This window comes from Prunus persica, chromosome G1 (assembly GCF_000346465.2).
Source record: "Prunus persica cultivar Lovell chromosome G1, Prunus_persica_NCBIv2, whole genome shotgun sequence".
In the NCBI taxonomy this organism is placed as follows: Eukaryota; Viridiplantae; Streptophyta; class Magnoliopsida; order Rosales; family Rosaceae; genus Prunus; species Prunus persica.
In genome coordinates this window covers 35,021,950-35,043,153 of record NC_034009.1, presented here as the reverse complement: position 1 = coordinate 35,043,153, position 21,204 = coordinate 35,021,950, and the positions used below count along the sequence as shown (strand labels likewise).

Here is a 21,204-nt window from a genome sequence, read left to right as displayed (position 1 = left end):
TTCAGGCATGCCTCCAAAGATTTTTTTTTTAAAGTCTAAAAAATATATATTTGAAAAATAAAAAAAATAAAAGGACTAAGGATGGGCTCGTGGACCTTTACGCATGGCCGTGTGGGGCCAAGTTTTATCTGGGCCCTTTGTGACGCTGCCCGTTTCACCCATATCTAAGCTAGAGAGGGACCCAAATCCAAATTGTGACCCAATCCAAGGCCCCGACCCACATTTTAGCCCGAGAAATAAGACGATCAGACTTTTATCTGCAGTCAGACAATCGAACGGTTGAGAGATTGTCTCATTGGTGCAGCGACACTACAAACGGCGCGCATAGTATCAGGGTTTTAGCTTAGCGAGCTGAGGCTGAAAACCCAGAGAGTGATTGCGAGAGCGCTGAAAAATAGCACAGACAGAGAGAGATGCAGAAAGCAAAAGCTTTTGAAACTTTGAGGAGGTGTGTGAGCCAGAGAGGAAGCTCTCTTTCCCATCACAGAGCCTTTTCTGCTCAACCAAACTATGCCCAATATGATGATGTCGAAGACCTGGTCTCTCTCTCTCTCTCTCTCTCTCTCTCTCTCTCTCTCTCTCTCTCTCTGTAATGATTTCATTTCCGGACAAGCACCCATCTTTTTTTTTTCCTTAATATATTCTACTTGGGTTTGGTTCCAATGCAGTCTTTCATTTGTCTATGAATGTAAATTCAGGTTACGGTTGAGGGAAGAGCTAAATCAAGAGCAGCCATTCTCAATAGACCATCTGCACTGAATGCTCTCAATAACGCTATGGTTTGTGCCCTTGATGTTTCTTCAATTTTGTTGCTTTCTCTTTTCTGGAGTTTGATTTTGAGATTTTCTTTCTTGCTTTTTATAGGCAGCTCGCCTGAAGAGACTCTATGAATCATGGGAGGACAACCCAGATATTGGATTTGTTTTGATGAAGGTATGATGTTGTTCCGTGCGAAAACAGTTTTTGGGTTTAAGGGCATCATGTTTTTTTTTTTTTTTTTTTCTTCCTTTTATCAGATTATTTAACTTCTTGCAATGTGCTGAGAATCACTAAAAAACACACACTGTAGAATCATGGGGCAGGAGGGTCCTTGAACTCAACTCACTATAGATTTATTACTGTCGCGCCACGGCAATTGCACCTATCAAAGCGGCTAAAAGAATTATCGAAACGAATTCAAACAGTAGAAAAAATTCGTTGATAAATGAATTCCAATTTGTTGACTAAAACTATTAGCCCTATATTTAAGTTTTGAGAACATGTAGTTACCTCTAATTTTGAATAAAATGAAATATTATGATGATTGCATCAGAAATATCTAATTTATTATCTCTTTGAGAAAGACTTGCTCTGAGGTGCTACTTGATTTTTTGCGTTTTAAAGGGTAGTGGGAGGGCCTTCTGCTCTGGTGCAGATGCTGTTAGCCTTTATCAACTAGTGAATGAAGGTAACTCAGTCATTTTTTTTGGGGTGACAGTTTTATGCCATGCAGGCCTGTTTGCAGAGCATTTTCCTTTCTCTGGTCTTAAATGTTAAATATTTACATGGCATTGTTTGCTTTTTTTTCAAATGCTTTGATACTGTGCAGGGAATGTTGAGGAATGTAAAAACTTTTTCGAGACATTGTATAAGTTTGTATATATCCAAGGAACCTACCTGAAGCCACATGTGAGTATTTACCTTTTTTACCAGTGCGCTTTATACTAAATTAGCAGTACTAGTATAATTGTATGATAGATTTTTATTCCAATATCACTACTTTTAATACATAATCTGAGTTGAAGGCTTGTAGCACACCCAGAGTTCTACATATGTTATAAATATAAAGAACAATTTATGCGAAGGAATGTTTTTTCAAGTTCCTATCGAAATTTAAATGTGGCTTTTGATTATCACTTGATCATATATGTGCAGGTAGCGATATTGGATGGTATCACCATGGGAGCTGGGGCTGGCATTGCACTCCCAGGAATGTTCCGGGTGGTGACTGATAAAACTGTATGTGACTGCTGCTTACTTTATGACTCAGTTTCACTAGATTTTTTTTGTTTTTTGTTTTTTGTTTTTTTGTTTTGAAGTGATTTCTTTCGTAAAACGAATAAATTGAACTACGTATTCTGAAAGACGACTCCTATTTTAAATGCTGAGTATATCATGTTACTGTTTTAAGCTTTGATTTGAAAGTAAAGCATTGAACCTTGATGAAGATATGAATATGGAGGAGAGGGAGATGGTTGATTGGTTTACATATAACAGGGACTGTTGTCTTTGTAAAGTCATGACTTTTTGCTCTGGAATGATTTTCGAATTTGGAGAAAAGTCTTACGTGCCAAAGACTCTCCTAGCTATCTCCTAGCTATGCTTCTTAACACCTTCAGCGAAGCATCTTCCTATCTTCTGAAAAAGAAAACAACTCTTCATTTTTCTTTTTTACCTGACGTGTTTGAATGAGGTGTAGACTTTGTTTCAATTCTTTTCAGCTGTGCTGCATTTCTGCAGGTATTTGTCAATCCGGAGACTCAGATGGGTTTCCATCCTGATGCAGGGGCTTCCTTTTATCTGTCTCGTCTACCTGGCTACCTAGGTAACATATACTTTGTAGATTTGAGATGTTCAGCCTTTATCACAATCTAAAAAGGATTATATTTGCCTCTTGTTTTATGTGCTTCATTTTTTTGCAGGAGAATACTTGGCTCTTACAGGAGACAAGCTTAATGGTGTAGAAATGATTGCATGTCGCCTTGCTACGCACTATACGCTAAACGCAGTTTGTTTGCACTGCTCTTTATTCTTCTGCGCCCTTGTTTCAGTATTTCATTATTAATATGCATCTGATGATCATCAAAACTCTTCCTGCCAGAGACTTGCTGTGGTTGAAGAACGCCTTGGTAAATTAGCTACAGATGAACCTTCTGTAATAGAAACATCTCTTGCACAATATGGTGACCTTGTTTATCTAAACAAGAGGAGTATACTTTCTAAGTAATTTTCTGTCACATATTTCTTGGTACTGCAGCAATAACAATAAGATTGAACAGTTGCAGAGAATTTATTTCTAGTGGCATTGATCTGTGCGTCTGACTTGCTTTATCTCCATTTTGTATGTCAACTCAGGCTTGAGGTTGTTGATAGATGTTTCAGCCATGACACGATTGAGGAAATTATTGATGCTTTGGTAAGCATGATAAATTCTTCTAAACCAAAAGGAACTCGTACCACAATCTGTTGATCGACTACATAACCATGCCATTATTGCTCAGGAAAAGGAAGCTGCCGATTCTTATGATGAATGGTGCACAACAGCCCTCAAGAAACTAAAAGAAGCCTCCCCCTTGAGTTTGATAGTTTCTTTGCGATCTGTGAGTTACCGCTCGATAGCACGCTATAGAGTTATACCTGTATTGCTTTTATGCTATATGCTTGACTTTCACTTGTGCATTCAGATACGTGAGGGCCGATTTCAATCACTTGATCAGTGTCTGGCTCGTGAATATCGTATATCCCTTAATGCAATTTCCAGACTGGTCTCTAGTGACTTCTTTGAGGTATGGGGTTTTCAAATTTTCATGTACTGAACATCTTTTAATCTGCTTTTTACATTGCCCTTGTTTCTATCTTCCTATAGGGCGTTCGAGCAAGATTGGTGGACAAGGACTTTGCGCCCAAGGTAGTCTACTTTTATTCCAAAGAAAGTAACAATCTTTTTAAATCTTTTTTCAAGTAGTGATCATATGATTGATTTTCATCCCAATTCTGCAGTGGGATCCTCCTAGTTTTAAAGAAGTGTCCAAAGACATGGTTGATTGCTATTTCTCCCCACTTTCAGAATTTGAGCCTGAGCTGGAGCTGCCCACAGCATCACGAGAACCATTTATGCAATAGACGGATTCACATAAAAAATGACACTGAACTTATGCAATGCTTTGTTTGTCTCGAGTTAGAATTCGACATACCCCTTAGAAATTATTTCAACGCATTTCTTTGTAATAGCATTGTATCATCTGAAAGTACAGGCCTTTTAGCTGCTATTAGCTTTGGGAGGACTCATTATTTTTTGTTGGTCATGCAATGAATATAAAGGGTTTTCACTTCTCAGACAATCATCAACTTATCTTAGAGTGGTTTGGACCACATCCAGATCCAGAGGAGTTATATATTTATCACAGTCAATCCTATAATTTCATTAAGTAAAACATACAGAATTTTGTAATGAACAAGTACATGTCATGGGTCAAATTATGTATAGATATAAAAGAAAAGTAGAGCACAGGCCAAAAGTAGACCACACCTACCTCTAAAAGAAAAGGTCGTTTCTGTTTTCCATAGTGCTTAGAGGGGTCGCATTTCGAATACTGATTCTTTAAAGAGAGAATTGTTTTTAAAGAGATTCTTTAAATATACAACTAGGTGTCCTGATAACATCTGGAACCAAAATATACAAAAACTGATGTGTGCTAGCTGAAATATTCATCAGTCTAAAAGCAGGTGTTCACTCCACAACTATTCATTCACTCAACAAAACCGGGTCTCGAACTTTAAGCTTATGCCCATGCTGAAAAGCTCCTGGCACAATAGCTTCGCTCCATATGGTACATTAACCCGAACAAGGTCATCAGCAGAGTCGCAAATCCGGCAATGAGGACCCCTGATCTTACGGCCACCCGCGACTGTTCGTAGGATCACATAAGCCACATTTTTGCATTTCTGGCAAACATGCATTTGGGAGGAGTCACTGAGAGTGAAGAGGCGTTCATGTAAATTTGCTGAAGCTCCATGGGCTATAAGGCAGTCACGTTCCATCTCACCAAACTTGATCCCACCAAATCGCTTCCGATCTGCCACTGGCTGTCGGGTCAAAGGATGGACTGGCCCAGTGTTCCGAAACTTAACTTTATCTTCAGACATGTGAATCAAGCGCTGGTAAAATGTTGGGCCCATAAATATCAGGGAACGAACCATTGCACCAGTTGCACCATTGTATACTCTCTCATTTCCCCATCTCGAAAATCCAGCGCTGACATAGATATTAAAAATACATAAATAACGTTATTCCATTCAAGGGAGAAAATCAAAAACAAAATTTTCTTAAACACGAGAACAATTCCGACATGTAAATTCTGCTTGAATTTTTTCATGCAATTTACCAACCAACAACATTTAACTTGAAAACCAACCGATAACTGAAAATGATGGGCCAACATTTTTGTACTTAGCAACATAAAAGCAAATACACCACAATCAGTTGTAGGCAGTGAAGTTATGCAAGGTCTCATGGCATATACTCAAGAAAACACAGTGGAGAAAACTTCTTTTGTATAGCAACAAACATACAATATAAAAATTCAAACAAACCATTTCCTTCATGAATTAGAATGACTGAGTTACCTATGCAGTTGGTCTGTGATGTCATCAACAGAGAGAGTAGAGAAAGGCGTTGCATATCTCTTTGAACCACCACAGGCAATTCCCTTCCCCAAAGCAGCCTCTAGGAGTTGACCAGGAGTTTGTCGTGAAGGAAATGCATGTGGATTAATTACAATATCTGGAACCACCCCCTGTATTGTGAAAGGGAAGTTCTCTTGGGACTCCAGAAACCCCAGGACACCTTTTTGTCCATGCATGCTTGAGAACTTGTCTCCAAGGCATGGAGAACGAACCTATTCAATTAATTACACAGGGAATTAGTGAATGGAATTTAGTTTTTTTAAAGTGAACTTAGTAAAAGCAATAGGCAGGCCCTTAGAACTATTATTTCAATGGCAGATTTACTTGCAGCAGATTACAGGCACATGCTGCCATCTTCCATTGTATACAGATCCTACATATTCTCGCAAACCATCTTAGTGTGAACCAAAGTATGTAGTTGGACATGCATCTACATTTGTGCACGTGCAAGCATCCAAATAGATGCCCATGCTTTCATTAAATTAAGTTATCACATACATACCTGTCTTAGAGATACAACAGCAAAATTCTTTCCATCATCATTAGAAGAAAGTAGAACTTTCTGAACCATTCCCCTTTCAGTGTGCTTCAGTTTGATGCTATGATCAGCTCCTGATTCACTGCACCTCCCAATTATAATATCACCACTCTGCAAATTTGCACCAACATATGGAAAACCATCATCATCGAGGCTGTCAACACGTCCAAATTTACTTTGCATCTTTCCAAAATTAACACAATCATCAGGCTTCCGCCTTTTGTCCAGAGACTCCTTGTTGTCAACCTCAGCCTTGTAACTTCTTATGTGTTCAGATCGGAACATACCACGTTCCAATGATGCCCGGTTCATTACTATGCTATCCTCTTGGTTAAATCCTAAGTGGACATTGACTGCCACGATAGCGTTCTGGCCATTATAGTATTCAGGCTTTGGAACAATTCTGTTATGGCGTCCTGGTTTTCCAAGACAATCAGATGTCATTGTCTGGAAGAGTGGCCTCTGGGGGTAGTGCAGTTGGTGAGACAGAGTATCCACTCTGAGGTTAGGATTGGTGGTAGAAAAACCAATAGCTTGTTGAGAGTGCTTCTGGGCTTGGTACAGGACCCTCCGTGCGTGGTCGTGATTTGCATATGGGATAATGCCACAGCTTAAACCTAATAAAAATGACATGTCAAGTTCACAGTGTGTGAACTTCGTGGCTGATTTTCCCTTGTCTTCCATGAAAAGATACTTAATACCCCACGCAGTAGAGCAATCTTCTTCTTCTTCTGCTCCAATGAGCTCGATTATTCCATTGTCAAGAAAATATTGGAAAGAACTTTTCCCCCCTTTGGATGCTTTAACCTTGTTCAAATTCTCAACTACCAAGAGAGGGCGTAGGATCCTTCCAGCATCAGAAAATATGCGTACTTCTCCTTGGTGTACATCTCTCTTGATTTCCACCTGAGACAAAATTGTTACCAGTATTAGATACTCTATTCTAATAACTGAGGTATCTATCATAAATGCATGCTAATTGCTTATTCGTAAAGAAAATCATTGTATAAATAGCAGATGAACTAAATTGGTCATAATAACTGAATTATCCATCATATATGCATGCTACTTGCTTATTAGTAAAGAAAAATCACTATGAATTGCAGGTGAATAAATTTATTCTAAAAACTGAGATATCCATCATTTTTTTTTTAGAAGAAACGAAATTTATTAAGCAAAAGAACACGGAGGTGGATAAGGCAACCACAACCGAAGAACACAAACAACACAGAAAGAAACAAACAACACCAACGCCTCCCAAACAACCAGGGAGGAACAAAACCGAAAAACCACATAACAACACACCCCCCAACCCTCAAATAACCGCAGCTGCCATATCCCTCATAATAGTGGAATAAGAGTAGTATTTAAAATACCACAAAGCTGCCAAGTACTTAACTCTATCCCACAGATCACTCACTCCCACTCCCTTATAGTCTTCAAAAATTCTCCTATTACGCTCCATCCAAATGTTCCAGAAAACAGAGTGGACCAAACAGCCCCATAAGGTAGAAGCGCGCTCCCCGATCCCCAAACCACAAAGTCAGAACAAAGGAAATCAGAGCACCCTTTCGGAATCACCCAAACAGTCCCAACCTCCCTCCACAAGAGCCCCCAAAAGACTTAAGGAAAAAGGGCAATGTAAGAAAAGGTGGTCCACACTCTCCTCACAATGTTTACATAACACACACCAATGAGGAGACAGATACATAAATGGTCTTTTCCTTTGGACAAGATCCGAAGTGTTAACTTTTCCAAGCGCCACCAACCAAACAAAGACTTTGACCTTAGGGGGAGACTTGGCCTTCCACACAAGAGAGAAAGGAGGAAAGGTCACAACCCTCCCCTTGTTGCGCAAAACGGACTGAAAGGACTTGCAAGTGAAAAAACCCAACACCTCAAGATCCCACCTTCTCCTATCCCTTTTAGAAGCACACAATCTGAATCCTTCCAGAATTTCCAGCAACTTAATCACCTCGGCAGTCTCCCTTTCATTCAGATTTCTCCTAAACCCAAAATCCCAATTATGAGGAAAAACCTGAGAATCAACAAAACAGTCAATGCTTAAGGAATGCTTTGAAGACAGCGCAAACAAGCGTGTAAAAGAGTCCTTCAACAACCCCTCCCTAACCCACCTATCCTCCCAAAACCTGACCCTATTCCCATTTCCCACCTCGAATCTGCAGCACTGTAAAAAAGTTTGATAACCCGCCGAAATGTCCTTCCAAGGGCTGAGAGAGGTAACCGTAGTAGCGGGATTAGCATCCCACCCAACCGTAGTAGCGGGATTAGCATCCCACCCATTAGTAGCTGACCCATACTTGCTTTTAACCACCATAGCCCAAAGAGAATTAGGTTCCATGGGGAAACACCATAACCATTTAGCACGCAAAGCTTCATTCTTTTCCTTCAAAGAACCCACACCAAGCCCACCTTCCTCCTTAGAATTAGCCACCCTCTCCCATTTAACCAAATGATCCCTCTTTCCTTCCCCCACTCCTTCCCATAAAAAGGATCTCATAAGCTTCTCCAAATTGTTAATAACACTGCCCGGCATTTTAAACGACAACATATAATAAGTAGGGATGCTACTCAACACAGCTTGTATCAACGTTAACCTTCCCCCTCTAGAGAAACGTTCTTTTCCACTTTTGAAGTCTCCTTTGAATCTTCTCGAGCACCGGGTCCCAAAAACCAATAGCACTGGGATTACCACCAAGAGGGAGACCCAAGTACTAGATATCCATCATAAATAAATGCTACCTGCTAACCACTAAAGATAAATCATGGTATAAATAGCAGGTGAATAAATTTAGTCTAACTACTGATAAGCGAATAAACAGCAAAATTAAAATCCCTGGTTTAAAGACGGAAGTTTCTTTTAACAGGAATTATAATTCACGATGCATCCAGCACTGGCTAGCTTCTTGGGAATCAAATCATATAATTCATGATGTATACCCTTGTAATTGAAGAGATGAAGTAACCGAAATAGGTTAAACTAAAATACGAAATAGTTTCATAAACAATGCTCCTAATGCTGTGGTATAAGACTATCCACGAAAAGTCATCTTCATACATCGTAATTCAATTTGCCTGCCTAAACTGAAGCACAAAGAACATATGGGCATTATAGCAAAACCAAAGCAATTTGAAATTTGAAACTTATCAATGCGATTGAACAAGAGAAAACCTGATGTGGCAACTTTTTCCTGCGACGCATCCTCCTTAGTTCCAAAACAAATGAGAGGGAATCTTCACAAACTCCAACCCAGTCCCCATTCAGAAAAACTTTATCCTTCCCACGCAGTGATGTAAAAGTATCATCCACCAATTTCTCCATGCCACATGTTAATAATTGAGGTATCAGAGATTCCAGTACATTTGTACTAACTAGTCCAGTGGTAGCCAAATTTTTTACAAGTCCACAATTCTCACCATCCGGGGTTGAGAGAAAGCAAACCTTACCCCAGTGAGAAGGATGCCTGCATCCATAAGGTTCTATTAGCCACAATTACAATTTTCCAAAATATCTCCAGAACAAAAACAAAAATAGTAAAATCAGTTGAAATAAGTTGAAAGTTACTCACGGGTATCTGGCATCTCCAACCTTCCCTGTATATTGAACCTGCTGCCTTGTCTTCCTCATATCCACCATTGTCTGCAGCGGATTTGCTCGCCCAACTGTTGCAACTACACCAGACATCCTCTCCATCCTCTTGAAGGGATGACACCACGCTCCGGTTGAGAATGCTCTGGAAATACCATTAGTCACTATAGAAGCATCTAGATAGTGCTCAATCGGCCGCACAGCACGATCACCATAAAGGTCTCTCTGCAAGGCCTTTGCCATGCGCCTCCGTGCATGCCCAATATGTGCCTTGAGCTCTCGCTCTAGAAGCTCACCAGCCAAGTCCAACCTCTTGTTCCTAAAGTCATCCCTATTGTCACATTTCCTGCGGCCAGCATAGGCCTGTAATAGAGACTTTACCATATACCCAAGAAAACGAGCCTTTTGCTTTAGGCCTTTCAGATTGGGGAACAGATACAGGCTAATGCATTCTTCCATACTTTCCCCAGGAGGAAATGCGGTTTTCCTTATCACCTCATCCACATATTTGAGGGCATTCTTCCCCCTACGGAACCCCCCATCTACTTTATCATTTAATTTATCCGCATCGCGAATAGAGGCAAAGAGTATGTTCGAGATGCTGGCATCTTCACTATCATAATCAATCAGATTCATCACCTCTCTGTCTGATGAAACACCAAGGGCAAAAAACCATATCCACACAGGGATTTCCGTCGACATGAAGTAAACAGTAAGGACTTTCTCTACTCCTTCAATGTTTTCTAATTTGGAAATCCCAACTAGCCTAATTATTAGCCTATGCCTCTTAACCTCTGACCTGTATGCTACTGTCAATCCCTGATTATTTGTGATAAGAAGTCTCTTCAGACAGCTCTGTTCTTGTGCAATAAATGTCTGCATTATACATCGCACAGATGTCACTATAACAGTGTTTAACTAGATATAATACATTGCATAGCAGAGTCCACTTGAACATTTTAAAGGCACCAAATAACAAAGAACAAACAGAAAGCTAGGAAAGTAATAAACTGACATTTTAAACAAATCATCTGAAACTTACATCTCCCATCATAAATAATGAATTATCAGCATAACAGGAATTAAAGTAAGTTTTGGGCTCACCTTCTCCGCACCCTTGATTATGAAATAGCCTCCATGGTCAAAATCACAGTCTCCTTTCTCGAAGTCCTTCATCCAACACAAGTCAGACTTCACCATCACAGGGACACTACCAATTATAATGTCTCTGGTGTCTGTACTCAGAATTTGCTTATCAAGATACTGTGATTTTCCAGTCTTAAACTTATCACTACTCACAAGCTTTTGAGTATATACCTGGCAGATTACAAATAACCATACATTAGTAGATGTTATGAAGTTGGGAAATAAAAAGAAATATTTTCAGATCATTATTTCAAACTTGGCTGTCAACATAGAAACTGCACTAATTTAACACTAACAACCTAACCAGATTCCAGATAAGGTCAAGTAAAATTTCATGCATTTTACTGAAATAGTTATCAAATTCATTTACCTCAACAGTAATGTTCACTTTCATCTTGGATGCATATGACATGTTTTGAAGCCGAGCATGCCTAGGTAACATTTTATACTCCTTTTCATCATCTGAACCACCCCAAAAGCTTGGCATACCAAGGGTAACCTTGCCAAACTTCACAGAAGCATATCGCCACTCACTTTCTCCCTTCTTTGATGGGTCATACCCAGGCTCAACTATAATCTCACCAAAAGAATCAAAGACCCTTTGTATACCATTTTTGATGAAGTCATTGTATGAGTTGATTTGATGACTAATGAGGCCATACTCGTTGAAGAAAGCTATTGCAGCTTCCTTACAAAAAAATTTCAGAAACCCTTCCCCCAGGTCATGTATGCTAGTCGAATAATCGTAATCATCATCATATCCATTATCATCAATATCCATGTCAGCTATATCTGAAAAGCTTTCTCCCTTGCTGCTCATACCAATATCTCCCTTGGCATCCGATGACGCCCCCATTGGATTCAAGTCTTTTAAGAGAGTGAAGGAAAAGAAGCTGAACAACATATATAATATCAAATTAGCAATCCAGTTATGAAACCAATTGGAAAAGAAAATAAGAATGAAGTTCAAATCTCTTGAACCCAAACAACATTAGCACTTATTTCAATAAGAATATAGCAAAAACAACATAGAAAAGGAAGGAAAAGCAACTTTTTGAAGACCCCACATAAAACCTAACTTCTAAAACTCTAAATGTGAACCTTAACACATACATGTTAGATATGAGCTATCTTCTTCTACTATCCAATTTCGTTGTTCAAAAACATTGAATACTTCCAGTTCTGCATATATTAATTATGTACTTACCGGGTACCAAATTTATTTCAAAAAGAAAGAAAAAGAAATATGTATAACAGTGCATCTTATACATGTCATGCTTTCCATACGAGTCATTATGTTACTTAGTGGCATTTCCCACCTGAAGTTGGAAAAACACCACCAACAATGTTAAACGTGCATATTCATTTACACCTTGTTTAAATGCTTCAGTATTCAAACTCAACTCTCATTCATTCTGGAATATTAAATATTCCCATAAAACCCATAAACCCATCTGCAGCAACTTATCCATGCAAAACAAATGCTACGGCCTCCTCCTATATTATAAAATTTGTTTATGTTAAACAAAGTACATTATGAAGAAAAACAAGAACATTATTAGGGATTTTCAGTTTGCTTTGCACTACTCTTTGCCTTTTCCACGAAACTGGAGAAGGGAAAGCAATACTTTGTTTAACAACTTTACCAAGCACCTATTTCAGAGACAAGTCAGAAAAATGTTATAAAAAAAATCTCATCCATGCTAAAACCCCAAGCTAAACAAATACATTAAGAAAGAGAATACCTCCAGAAATTATTTATAAAAAAAATTAAAAAGGAAAGATCAAAATTTATCATTAAGAAACTTTACTCTTAACAGAAACACAAGGAGAGAATAAAATGTATAAATAGAGAGATAGATAAGTACATACAGTGAGCTTGATCAGAGTGTGTTGTAGAACCCTAAACCCCTGACTGTAAAAATGTTGGCGATGAACTCTCCGATTATTAGGGTTTACAAACAATGCATGTGAGATTCTCGGATTTTCTTCGCTCTCTCACTCACTCTCACTGCGTTGAGCAAGAAAATGGGTCTCAGCTCTCTCTCTTTCCCCTTCTGTTGTGTTGTCCTTGTATGAGCAGGAGAATACCTTTTTGTGGATTGCAACGTTTGTCAGCTGTGACTTCATCCCTTTTTGGGCTTATAAAAACAGCCCATATGAAATGGGTCAGCTTGACCCGACCCAATTGTTGGGTCGTTGACCATGATCTGATAGGCTATAGCTGACCTCATAAATAATTTTCGTATAAGAAAATACTTATATTAAAACGGTTCGTTTCAGGGAGTCCTTTGGACAGATTTAGAATGACCCTTTTTCTTTTTTTGTGTTTGGAAAATTAAGTGATGGGAATGTATGGGGATTAGGTGTGAGTAAAAGGGTTAGCACTTGTCTAACAGAAAAATAAAAAAATTTGGGTTTAGCACTTAAACTATACATTAAGGTTCGAAATTTACTAGTTGTAGTAAAGAAGAAAAAGTCATCACAACAATAATCTCTCTTTGTTTATAAAAGAAAGTGGCTTCATCACTACTCCTGGTAGCATCATGTACCTCTGGTTGCATACCCTAGTCAATGCATTATGCCTAGACAAACCCATATTTATTCAAAGAGCAATGCTAATATCAATCGCTATCCTACACACGCGTGATTGATTATGGATTATTGATATGTACTCAGTCATCATGTGAATGTAGGCCACTCCACTTATGCTAGCATAACTCAGTCCTAATTTTGCGTAGGCATGCATTGTCATTGTCTTTTTTATTAATTGATGTGATATTGTTATCTGCAGGTCGATTGAGATTCCCACTAGAATTCAGTAAGTTGTAAATAGGCCTCTCCAAACATACAAGAACATCAAGAACTTTGGTATTATTATCTGGTCATGCCATCAAGAACAAGGCTGAATGATCTTCTAAACAATAGACAGTTCAAATCTGAACCTTCAAATCATCACATGAATTGGGAATACAAAAAATTTGGGAAGACTTGAATCTAGTCTAGGCGGCGAAGGAGGTACTCGACTTGAACAAGCTTGGTGAGGGGCATTATCCATTCTCCATAGAGCCGAGAAACCACAGACGGATCAACCTTGTATTTCCCATTTCCATTATCAACCAGGCACACGTCCTGTCCGAAAACCGCTGCCTTCTTCTCAACTCTCTTCTTCACCATCTCTTCTACAGCCTCAAAGGTCAACAATTTCATAAGACCCTCTCTGTCCTGAAAAGATCAACAACCCAGTACAGTACCGCTGCATCAGCCTAATTACATTTAACTTTCTGTTCAAGCAAACTCCATTCTAATGGAATTACGAACTTGGGAAAATGATATTGTATAAAAAGATGATCAATACCCTACTTGTTAAACTATAATCAACAAACCAACTAACCCCTTTTACTATAAGGTTTAATTACTCTATGATGAAGTACCTGAGCGCGAATCGCAGGCTCGTAGTCTTGAGGGGCATCCTTGAATTTAACCTCAGCTACATAGTATCCATAATGAATCCTTCTAGAGATGGCCTGCAGGTGGAAGACAATCAGTGTACAGACAAGTATGATTATTATTAGGTTAGGCCATTGTTCATGGCATCACTTGATCTTTATCTGAATTGAAAATTTGAAACACTTATTGGTACTTCCACCTGGTCTCCTAGATGCATTCTTAAACAAACCTTAATAGAATTAAAATATATGATTAACATATGAACATCACTTTACACATTAAACATTAATAGCATAAACTCTCTACCTACTACCCCACTAACATTATAGTCTTACACAAAAAAATGATTAAGGTTAACCTTTACCTGTAAACAGTCGAGATCACTAGAGGCAGTTGATGCATAGTTTCCATCATCACCAGGGACAGCAAAAAGTGAAAGCAATTGGTTGAAATAAAAATCCCATATCTTCTCGTTTATGTTAATGGAAGCTGCAGCAGGATGCAATACCTATAAGGAAAAAAAAATTAAAGTTTCAATTTTCCAGTAAAATATCTAAAAGGAAAAACTTAAACTTTTCTGGGTATATAGAATTAATTACTGGTGGATTGGCCTGAGGCGGCACCAATGAAGGTGGTAAGTTTTCTGGGGAGAAGGGTTGTTCTTCAGGGTTTTCATACCTACCAACCTGCAAGTGCAATAAACAGGTAGATTAAGAGACATTGTTAATCACAAAGCCAATCAATCCCATCTCTTGGATTTTTCCAAATGACAAAACAGGAAACAGGCAAACATTCCACATGAAAATGAAGAAACCGAGGGAGAGAGGAGAGAAAGATGATTGATTGTCCATTTGTAATGAAACAGTAATTTACCTTGGATTGAAGGGCTTCTGTTTCCTTAACCACGAATTGGAGCAGAGAACCAGAAAAAGATGCAAACTTTTCGTCGTAGGTGGGAGAATTGACGGGGAAGTTGGCTCTCTGTATCAGCCTGAAAACGATGGTGTCTTCTTGTCTGATCAGTGCCTCTCTCACCTTGTCAAGCGTCAAATTATCACTGTTGGACTTTGCTGCAGCTGCCATTTTAATGAATTGAAAGAATTGTCCAGAAAAAACAAAGCAACTTGGGATTGGGATTGGGATGTGATGTATAAAGTTGTACCCTTCTGTATTTTCTCAGGGATTTTCTCGTCAACAAACAGAAATTCAGAAATACCAGAAAGAAAGAGAAAAAAATGAACCTTCAGAAATTGGAAACTTTGCTTACTGCTTGCTTGGTGAGAGGGGGTGATTGTGGTGGGCTTTTTAACGGCCAGAAAAACAGAACAAAACGAGGGAGGGTGGGCCCGTTCGGTGCTCACACGGCAACGTGGGTCTACTGCTTCTTTCCGTAAGCTCAGCGTGGGAATCTAGTATAACGTGTCGTGATGTGATTGTATGGCGGCTTTCCGCAGCAGACGGTAAACGGGACCCACCCTCAGATCACGCGGTTCACCTAATTTTAACCGTCGGATATGTCATAGACCGTTAGACATGGTCCTTGGGCTTGAATTACCAATGAGGACTTCGTTGCAAAAGTAGTGTCAACGAAAAGTCTCGAGGAAAAAATGAAGAGGAGAACCTTCTAGAGGAAAATTCTCCGTTATTGTTCCTCCATAAATAAACAAAATATTGCAGAGACCCAAGAAAAATCTCATTTTTATTTTATTCTGGTGGAGCAAAATCTCAAGCATTTTTAAATATCAAATAGTACAAATGGGGTGTAATAAACATGTTTGTTTGTTTATGCTAAGTCTCATTTTATATCCATTTACTTCCAGCACCTAAGATTCTGCAATGTGAAACAAAGAACATGTCACATTGTATATGGCATCAATTGGTGTCTAGTTTTTTTTAAATATTTCTAAAAGAAAACGTTTTGTGTCTCTACTATTGTGAGGGTGTGAATAAAAATGAAAACCATGAAGAAATGGGAGAAATCTTTCATCCCGTTTTATTGCTCTACCCAGTTATGTATCTCTCTCCTTATCTCATTCATCGAAAAATGAGGAAGATAAAAACGAATGGTGTAATGAAACGGGAAAGTATTTTTAGCTCTCTTCTCAATAAAAATTAGCATGCATGCCCACCAAAGTCCCAGATTCCCACCGCCACTATCATCAACCCCAAAACCAAAAACAAAAAAATTAATAAACAAACTGTAGTCTATATCCAACTTTCTGTACCAAAACCTTTATCTGTCTGTCTTGCTCTTGGATTAAAAAAAAAATTAACATTTGAAATGGACAGATGCGTGCCAAAAACAATTCCATTAACTGATCAAAATATTACTGACATTATATACAAATAATAAGGTAAGAAAATTTTAATATGGGAACAGAGTAAAATTGGTTTATCCAGCGTCCCGGGCCATCGTTCACCTCAAGTTTCTTGGAAGTGAAGATAACAATGCCCACAAAGTGACACTTGGCATGTCCATGCTTACCGTTTTGGAAGTTGAAACCTCAGCAACCTGTTTCAACAAAAACAACAAAACAATTAGAAGCAGATGGCAGGAAATCACACAGTACCTTGCATGGACGGCCCTTGATGACAATTCTTGCGAATGGTACCAGCTTGCTGGGGGCACGCCTCGGAGGCTCCAGGCTCCAGCATCCATCCTGGGATTCCAAGTGCTTTTAACTTTCTCGGCTTTTCTTCTTCAAGCATCTATCCTAATTAGGGTTTTTAAAGCTTTTATTTTGCGCCAACAAAATCATTAATAATTGCTTCTATACTGCCTGGATTCAACCTCACCCCTTGGATGCTGATGTTCGACATCATATCCACTTTTGACGGTCCTGATATCCTCACACCTCGCGGCTGCTGTTCGTTTTTATCTTATTAAATTAACCATAAAAAACAAGCTTTTCAAGGAATGGATTAACCGGTATGCTTTCTTTTGCAACCCAAGTTTGCATAAACATAAGTTACATTTATGCAGCCCAACTCCAGTTAGGCCCATCAGTCCCTTCTTATTATCACCATTTCATGGCGAGCAGTTGCCCAAAGTTGGGCTTTGTGCATCAGATCAAATCTAAGCCCTTAATTAGTCTTCTAATTAGAGGATTTGGATGGCTGAAGAGAACAATCACACCGGTTTCTAACATTTTTTTAATTTATAATGACAGAATTATGATAATGCATTCTGAATCTGAATCAAAACAGAAAGTTCAATCATAAAAAAAAAGTAGAGAAAGATTAGGAATCATACACTTCACCAAAACTGAAAGACTAGGATAGTTACAACTCTCAAAAGGGAACAAGAAAGCAAGGTTGCTTTCGGCGGTCCAAATCAAACCCATAATCATATGCTTGCTTTAATCCAACAATATTTTTTATCCACACAACCTGCAAATCATCCATATTCAAAAAAAAAATGTTCTCTGACTAAACAGTTCAACAATGTCAATCAATGTGACCCAATATACAATATTCCAAATCAAACATTTGAGAATGAAGATGCACACAACATGAAAAAGTAAAACCAACCTATATAACACTTAACAATACAAGAAAATCAGAACCCAATTGGTAGTTTTGTATAGCCTATAGCCTATAATACAAGAATGCATATTGAGTGGTAACTTGGAGAAATCATCACTCTCAAAACTCAAAAGCCACTGTACAGTTTGGTGCTCACCTAAACGAGTGAAAAGTACTTTCGGGATCGTGCTGGGAAGCAATCGACGCTGAAGGATCTGGAACATGGTGTGATACAAGTGCTGCAGTTGCAGTTTCTTTCCACCATGAAACCTCTATTTCTTTCTCGTGAAGCTTGCGCTTCGCGTACTCTAAAGCAACTTCAAGTTCTTTTATCCGTTCTTCCTGTCTCGCTTCCAACACTTGATGCAACCTCCTCTCAAGTTCAAGTGCAGGAACTCCATAGTCACAGGGCATTTCAGCATAATCTGGCGGTTCTGCTTCATCACAGTCAATTACAAGAGCACAGTCTCTAGAAGCCTGCCATTTTTAACATTCAAACATTAATTTCAGAAGCTTAATTAATCAAAACAATTAGTATAATTAAACTAAATCAGTCTGAAAACTGAAAGTGTTTACCTTTAGCCTCTGCTGAGGGTATTCAGAATTGGATGAATCATTTTCCGAATCCAATTGGAGCTGCAACCGTTCTAACTCGGCTTCAAGCTCCGCCTCAAGTTGATCCATTCCTGCCACGCATTCATCTCTCTCTCCTTCTCCTTCTTCATTTCTAATATATTCCGAGCACACATCACGGACAACACCAGATTGAAGCGAAAACTGGCTATCGGAGCTCGAGCTCGAAGCTTGATGGAAATCAGTGGCGGAAGAAGCAATATTCATCTCATTCAACTCCAACGGTTTGGCGTCAAAAGGCGCGTTCTTGCTTTGCAATCCCTCTTTTGCGTTTTGAAGAAGCAGCTCCATTTGTGTCCGCAGCTCCACCATCTTTGTAAGCTCATTTTTACTGGCGACGATCAGATATATCAAACCGCACGCAACGCCCAAATTGAATGAGCCGTTATCTTTTACAAACTGTCCTGGATTCATCAGAAGGAGAGGATCAACTTAGTAATTAATATAAACCAAAACGTAAAAATAAATTAATAACAATAATTTAGAGAATTTCATTTTTGTTTTTAACCCGACTGCTTCAATCCATGCGTCGAACAGGAGGCGTGCGTTGACTCGTCACCGGTTTCCCTTCTCGCGACCTCTTTGAATATCTTCTGGCTCCGTACGACGTCGCTTCGCCTTCTCTTGGATCGTCTCAGAGACGACAGCCATCGGGAAATGATACGGCGCGGAGTGGAGCACTGTAAAGCCATCAATCTGTCGTCCTTCGGGAGGTCTCCGATGCCATCCATATTGAAGTCTCCGACGCAATCGTAGCCGCCGGTTTCGGATCCCTCTTCTTCATCAACGAGAATATCGGCGATGCGGATGTGGCGGGTCTTGCTGTAACGGAAAGGGGAGAGAATGAGGGTTTTAAAGAAGCGATCGTCATTCTTCTCCATCAGAGCTTCATAGGAATTCAATGCAATGAGCCAGTGACAGAGTATAGAGAGAGAGCGAGAGACTTAGATTTAAATTGTGGATAAAAATGGAGGGAAGATCATCAATGGCGCCTGGTGGGTGGCGGCAGGAGGAGGCTGCACGTATCCCTAGGGTTTATGAAATTTCAATCTCGCTCCTTGACACTTGTTGGTTTCAAAATTTTGTAATTTGGAATTTATGATTCCCACACACATTTCATAAGATGAAAGATGAATTTTCTCTTTTTGAAAAAAAAAAAACAAATTTTGAATTTTGAAATGGGTTTTAGGTTTTCGGTTTTTTTTTTCTAATCTTACTTGGAATTACGATTAAACAAGGAAGCCAAGCCAACTGAGTCCGATTTTCCTGTTACCAAAGTCCCTGTGCCCCTATGTTTCCTCTCTAGTTTTGTGACATGTGGACTATAACTTAACAGAAGTTTAACTCTATTAACTCTCTTTTATCATTTTTTTTCTTTAATTGCACACCGTTTCATCTTCTACGCTACACTTCAACCCCTACATCTTCTCTGCACCACAAAACTCAGCCACTTCATCTTCTCTGCTCTACGAAGCTCAGCCCCTTCATATGGTTTGTTTTTAGTAAATTTAGGTTTTACCCATAAAAAAACTTTCACTTTTGGAAAAAGCCAAAGCTTTTTCAAAAAAGACGGAATAACCTCTTAACTTTCAAACCAAAGACATGCAAATGTAAAGGATTTCTTAGGAAATCAAAAAATAAATAAGGGCAATTTTGTCCATTTTTGCTTCTTTTAAAAATTTTCTCTCTCCTTTGGGCTTTTCCAAAGTCTCCCTTTGTTTTTCTAGTTTGCTCGTTGGCTACTGGTTCATCAGGTAAGCACCCTCTACTCTTCATTGTTTTTTCTTGTGCTTTTTGATTGTTGGGTTTTGAGCATCGTATGACAAACTCAGCCACTTCATCTTGGGTATATAATTATCAAATGAATTGCGTAATGGGTATATAATTACGAAAACTCAGCCCCTGCATATATTTCGCTCGTTGGCCACTGGTTCGTGAGGTAAGCCATGCTCTACTTCATAATTTTTCCCCCTTTTTGGTTGCTGGTGTTGGAGCCAACGCACAAGAAGCTTTTAAAAGATTAATTTGTGAAATTTATATACCAATTATGCAATTCATTTGGTTTTAAAAAAAAATTCAAGAAAAAGAGAAGGAAGAAGGTTGATTTGGCTGAAGCATACCTCCAGCATTTTGGTTCATCAGAAGTTAATTCCCATCTTGCCTTTTTAAATTGATCCTATTTTCAAGCTATGTCTCTGGACACTTGGCTACAAAGGCAATTCTGGGAATTTTTGGGTGTACAGAGACGTTTTTGGGGTGTGTATCAAAAGCTAATCACCCTTATATACATAGGGATGAATGCTTTATTGTTTGTCCACAGATACACTATTTAATGAATGCTTTATTGGGTACTAATAATTTGGAATCTGTTAAATGGTGAAATGCAAACTAGAAAACCATATGCAGAGGCTGAGTTTCGTAGAGCAGAGAAGATTAGTGGCTGAGTTTTACAGTGCAGAGAAGATGTAGGGATTGAAGTGTAGCGTAGAAGATGAAACGGCGTGCAAAGTGTTTTTGTCAAACGTGTATTCTAATATAATATTTTTTAATTCTTTTAATTAAAGAAAAAAAATGCTAAAAGAGAGTTAACAGAGTTAAACTCTTGTTAAGTTATAGTCCACATGTCACAAAACTAGGGAGGAAACATAGGGGCACAGGAACTTTGGTAACAGGAAAATTGGACTCAAGCCAACTACGGAAAAAATTAATTTGGACTTATCAACATTATCAACCCTACAAAGGAAAAAATAAAATTAGAGGAAACTTAGGAAATGATTCTTCCTTTATTTGACAACAATTCCAAAAGTACAAAATTCACGTCATGGAATATGAAACTTTGCTAAATATGCCGATCTAT

The 21,204-nt window shown here is 38.8% G+C and overlaps 4 protein-coding genes across 4 annotated transcripts; 1 reads left to right on the top strand and 3 right to left on the bottom strand.

The window, feature by feature from the left end:
• On the top strand, positions 271–4,103 carry LOC18791833 (3-hydroxyisobutyryl-CoA hydrolase-like protein 2, mitochondrial). Its single transcript, XM_007222695.2, has 14 exons — positions 271–539; positions 699–779; positions 865–933; positions 1,384–1,447; positions 1,589–1,668; positions 1,915–1,998; positions 2,500–2,584; positions 2,682–2,767; positions 2,861–2,982; positions 3,115–3,175; positions 3,261–3,359; positions 3,444–3,545; positions 3,626–3,667; positions 3,760–4,103. The coding sequence occupies exons 1-14, from the start codon at positions 414–416 to the stop codon at positions 3,880–3,882; spliced, it is 1,224 nt and encodes a 407-aa protein (XP_007222757.1). The 5' UTR covers positions 271–413; the 3' UTR covers positions 3,883–4,103.
• On the bottom strand, positions 4,225–12,847 carry LOC18790113 (DNA-directed RNA polymerases IV and V subunit 2). Its single transcript, XM_007225380.2, has 8 exons — positions 12,612–12,847; positions 11,110–11,632; positions 10,698–10,910; positions 9,574–10,469; positions 9,177–9,468; positions 5,948–6,889; positions 5,386–5,657; positions 4,225–5,014 (listed from the first exon to the last, which is right to left on the bottom strand). Exons 2-8 carry the CDS (start codon positions 11,593–11,595, stop codon positions 4,513–4,515), a joined length of 3,603 nt encoding a protein of 1,200 aa, XP_007225442.1. The 5' UTR covers positions 11,596–11,632; positions 12,612–12,847; the 3' UTR covers positions 4,225–4,512.
• Positions 13,589–15,479, bottom strand: LOC18790892 (chorismate mutase 2). Its single transcript, XM_007223631.2, has 5 exons — positions 15,063–15,479; positions 14,789–14,875; positions 14,554–14,697; positions 14,174–14,266; positions 13,589–13,964 (listed from the first exon to the last, which is right to left on the bottom strand). The coding sequence occupies exons 1-5, from the start codon at positions 15,270–15,272 to the stop codon at positions 13,737–13,739; spliced, it is 762 nt and encodes a 253-aa protein (XP_007223693.1). The 5' UTR covers positions 15,273–15,479; the 3' UTR covers positions 13,589–13,736.
• On the bottom strand, positions 17,596–19,570 carry LOC18791842 (protein POLAR LOCALIZATION DURING ASYMMETRIC DIVISION AND REDISTRIBUTION). Its single transcript, XM_007224421.2, has 3 exons — positions 18,856–19,570; positions 18,291–18,751; positions 17,596–18,191 (listed from the first exon to the last, which is right to left on the bottom strand). The coding sequence occupies exons 1-3, from the start codon at positions 19,226–19,228 to the stop codon at positions 17,868–17,870; spliced, it is 1,158 nt and encodes a 385-aa protein (XP_007224483.2). The 5' UTR covers positions 19,229–19,570; the 3' UTR covers positions 17,596–17,867.

Coding starts and splice junctions, on each gene's coding strand:
- LOC18791833 (XM_007222695.2), top strand. CDS start 414: ATGCAGAAAGCAAAAGCTTTTGAAACTTTGAGGAGGTGTGTGAGCCAG. Junction 1,448..1,588: donor TTATCAACTAGTGAATGAAG/GTAACTCAGTCA, acceptor GATACTGTGCAG/GGAATGTTGAGGAATGTAAA. Junction 1,669..1,914: donor GAACCTACCTGAAGCCACAT/GTGAGTATTTAC, acceptor ATATATGTGCAG/GTAGCGATATTGGATGGTAT.
- LOC18790113 (XM_007225380.2), bottom strand. CDS start 11,595: ATGGGGGCGTCATCGGATGCCAAGGGAGATATTGGTATGAGCAGCAAG. Junction 10,470..10,697: donor TAATCAAGGGTGCGGAGAAG/GTGAGCCCAAAA, acceptor TGTATAATGCAG/ACATTTATTGCACAAGAACA. Junction 5,015..5,385: donor ATCACAGACCAACTGCATAG/GTAACTCAGTCA, acceptor TATCTATGTCAG/CGCTGGATTTTCGAGATGGG.
- LOC18790892 (XM_007223631.2), bottom strand. CDS start 15,272: ATGGCAGCTGCAGCAAAGTCCAACAGTGATAATTTGACGCTTGACAAG. Junction 14,698..14,788: donor CGCCTCAGGCCAATCCACCA/GTAATTAATTCT, acceptor TTTTCCTTATAG/GTATTGCATCCTGCTGCAGC. Junction 13,965..14,173: donor AGCCTGCGATTCGCGCTCAG/GTACTTCATCAT, acceptor TGATCTTTTCAG/GACAGAGAGGGTCTTATGAA.
- LOC18791842 (XM_007224421.2), bottom strand. CDS start 19,228: ATGGAGAAGAATGACGATCGCTTCTTTAAAACCCTCATTCTCTCCCCT. Junction 18,752..18,855: donor GCATGGATTGAAGCAGTCGG/GTTAAAAACAAA, acceptor TGATGAATCCAG/GACAGTTTGTAAAAGATAAC. Junction 18,192..18,290: donor ACCCTCAGCAGAGGCTAAAG/GTAAACACTTTC, acceptor TAAAAATGGCAG/GCTTCTAGAGACTGTGCTCT.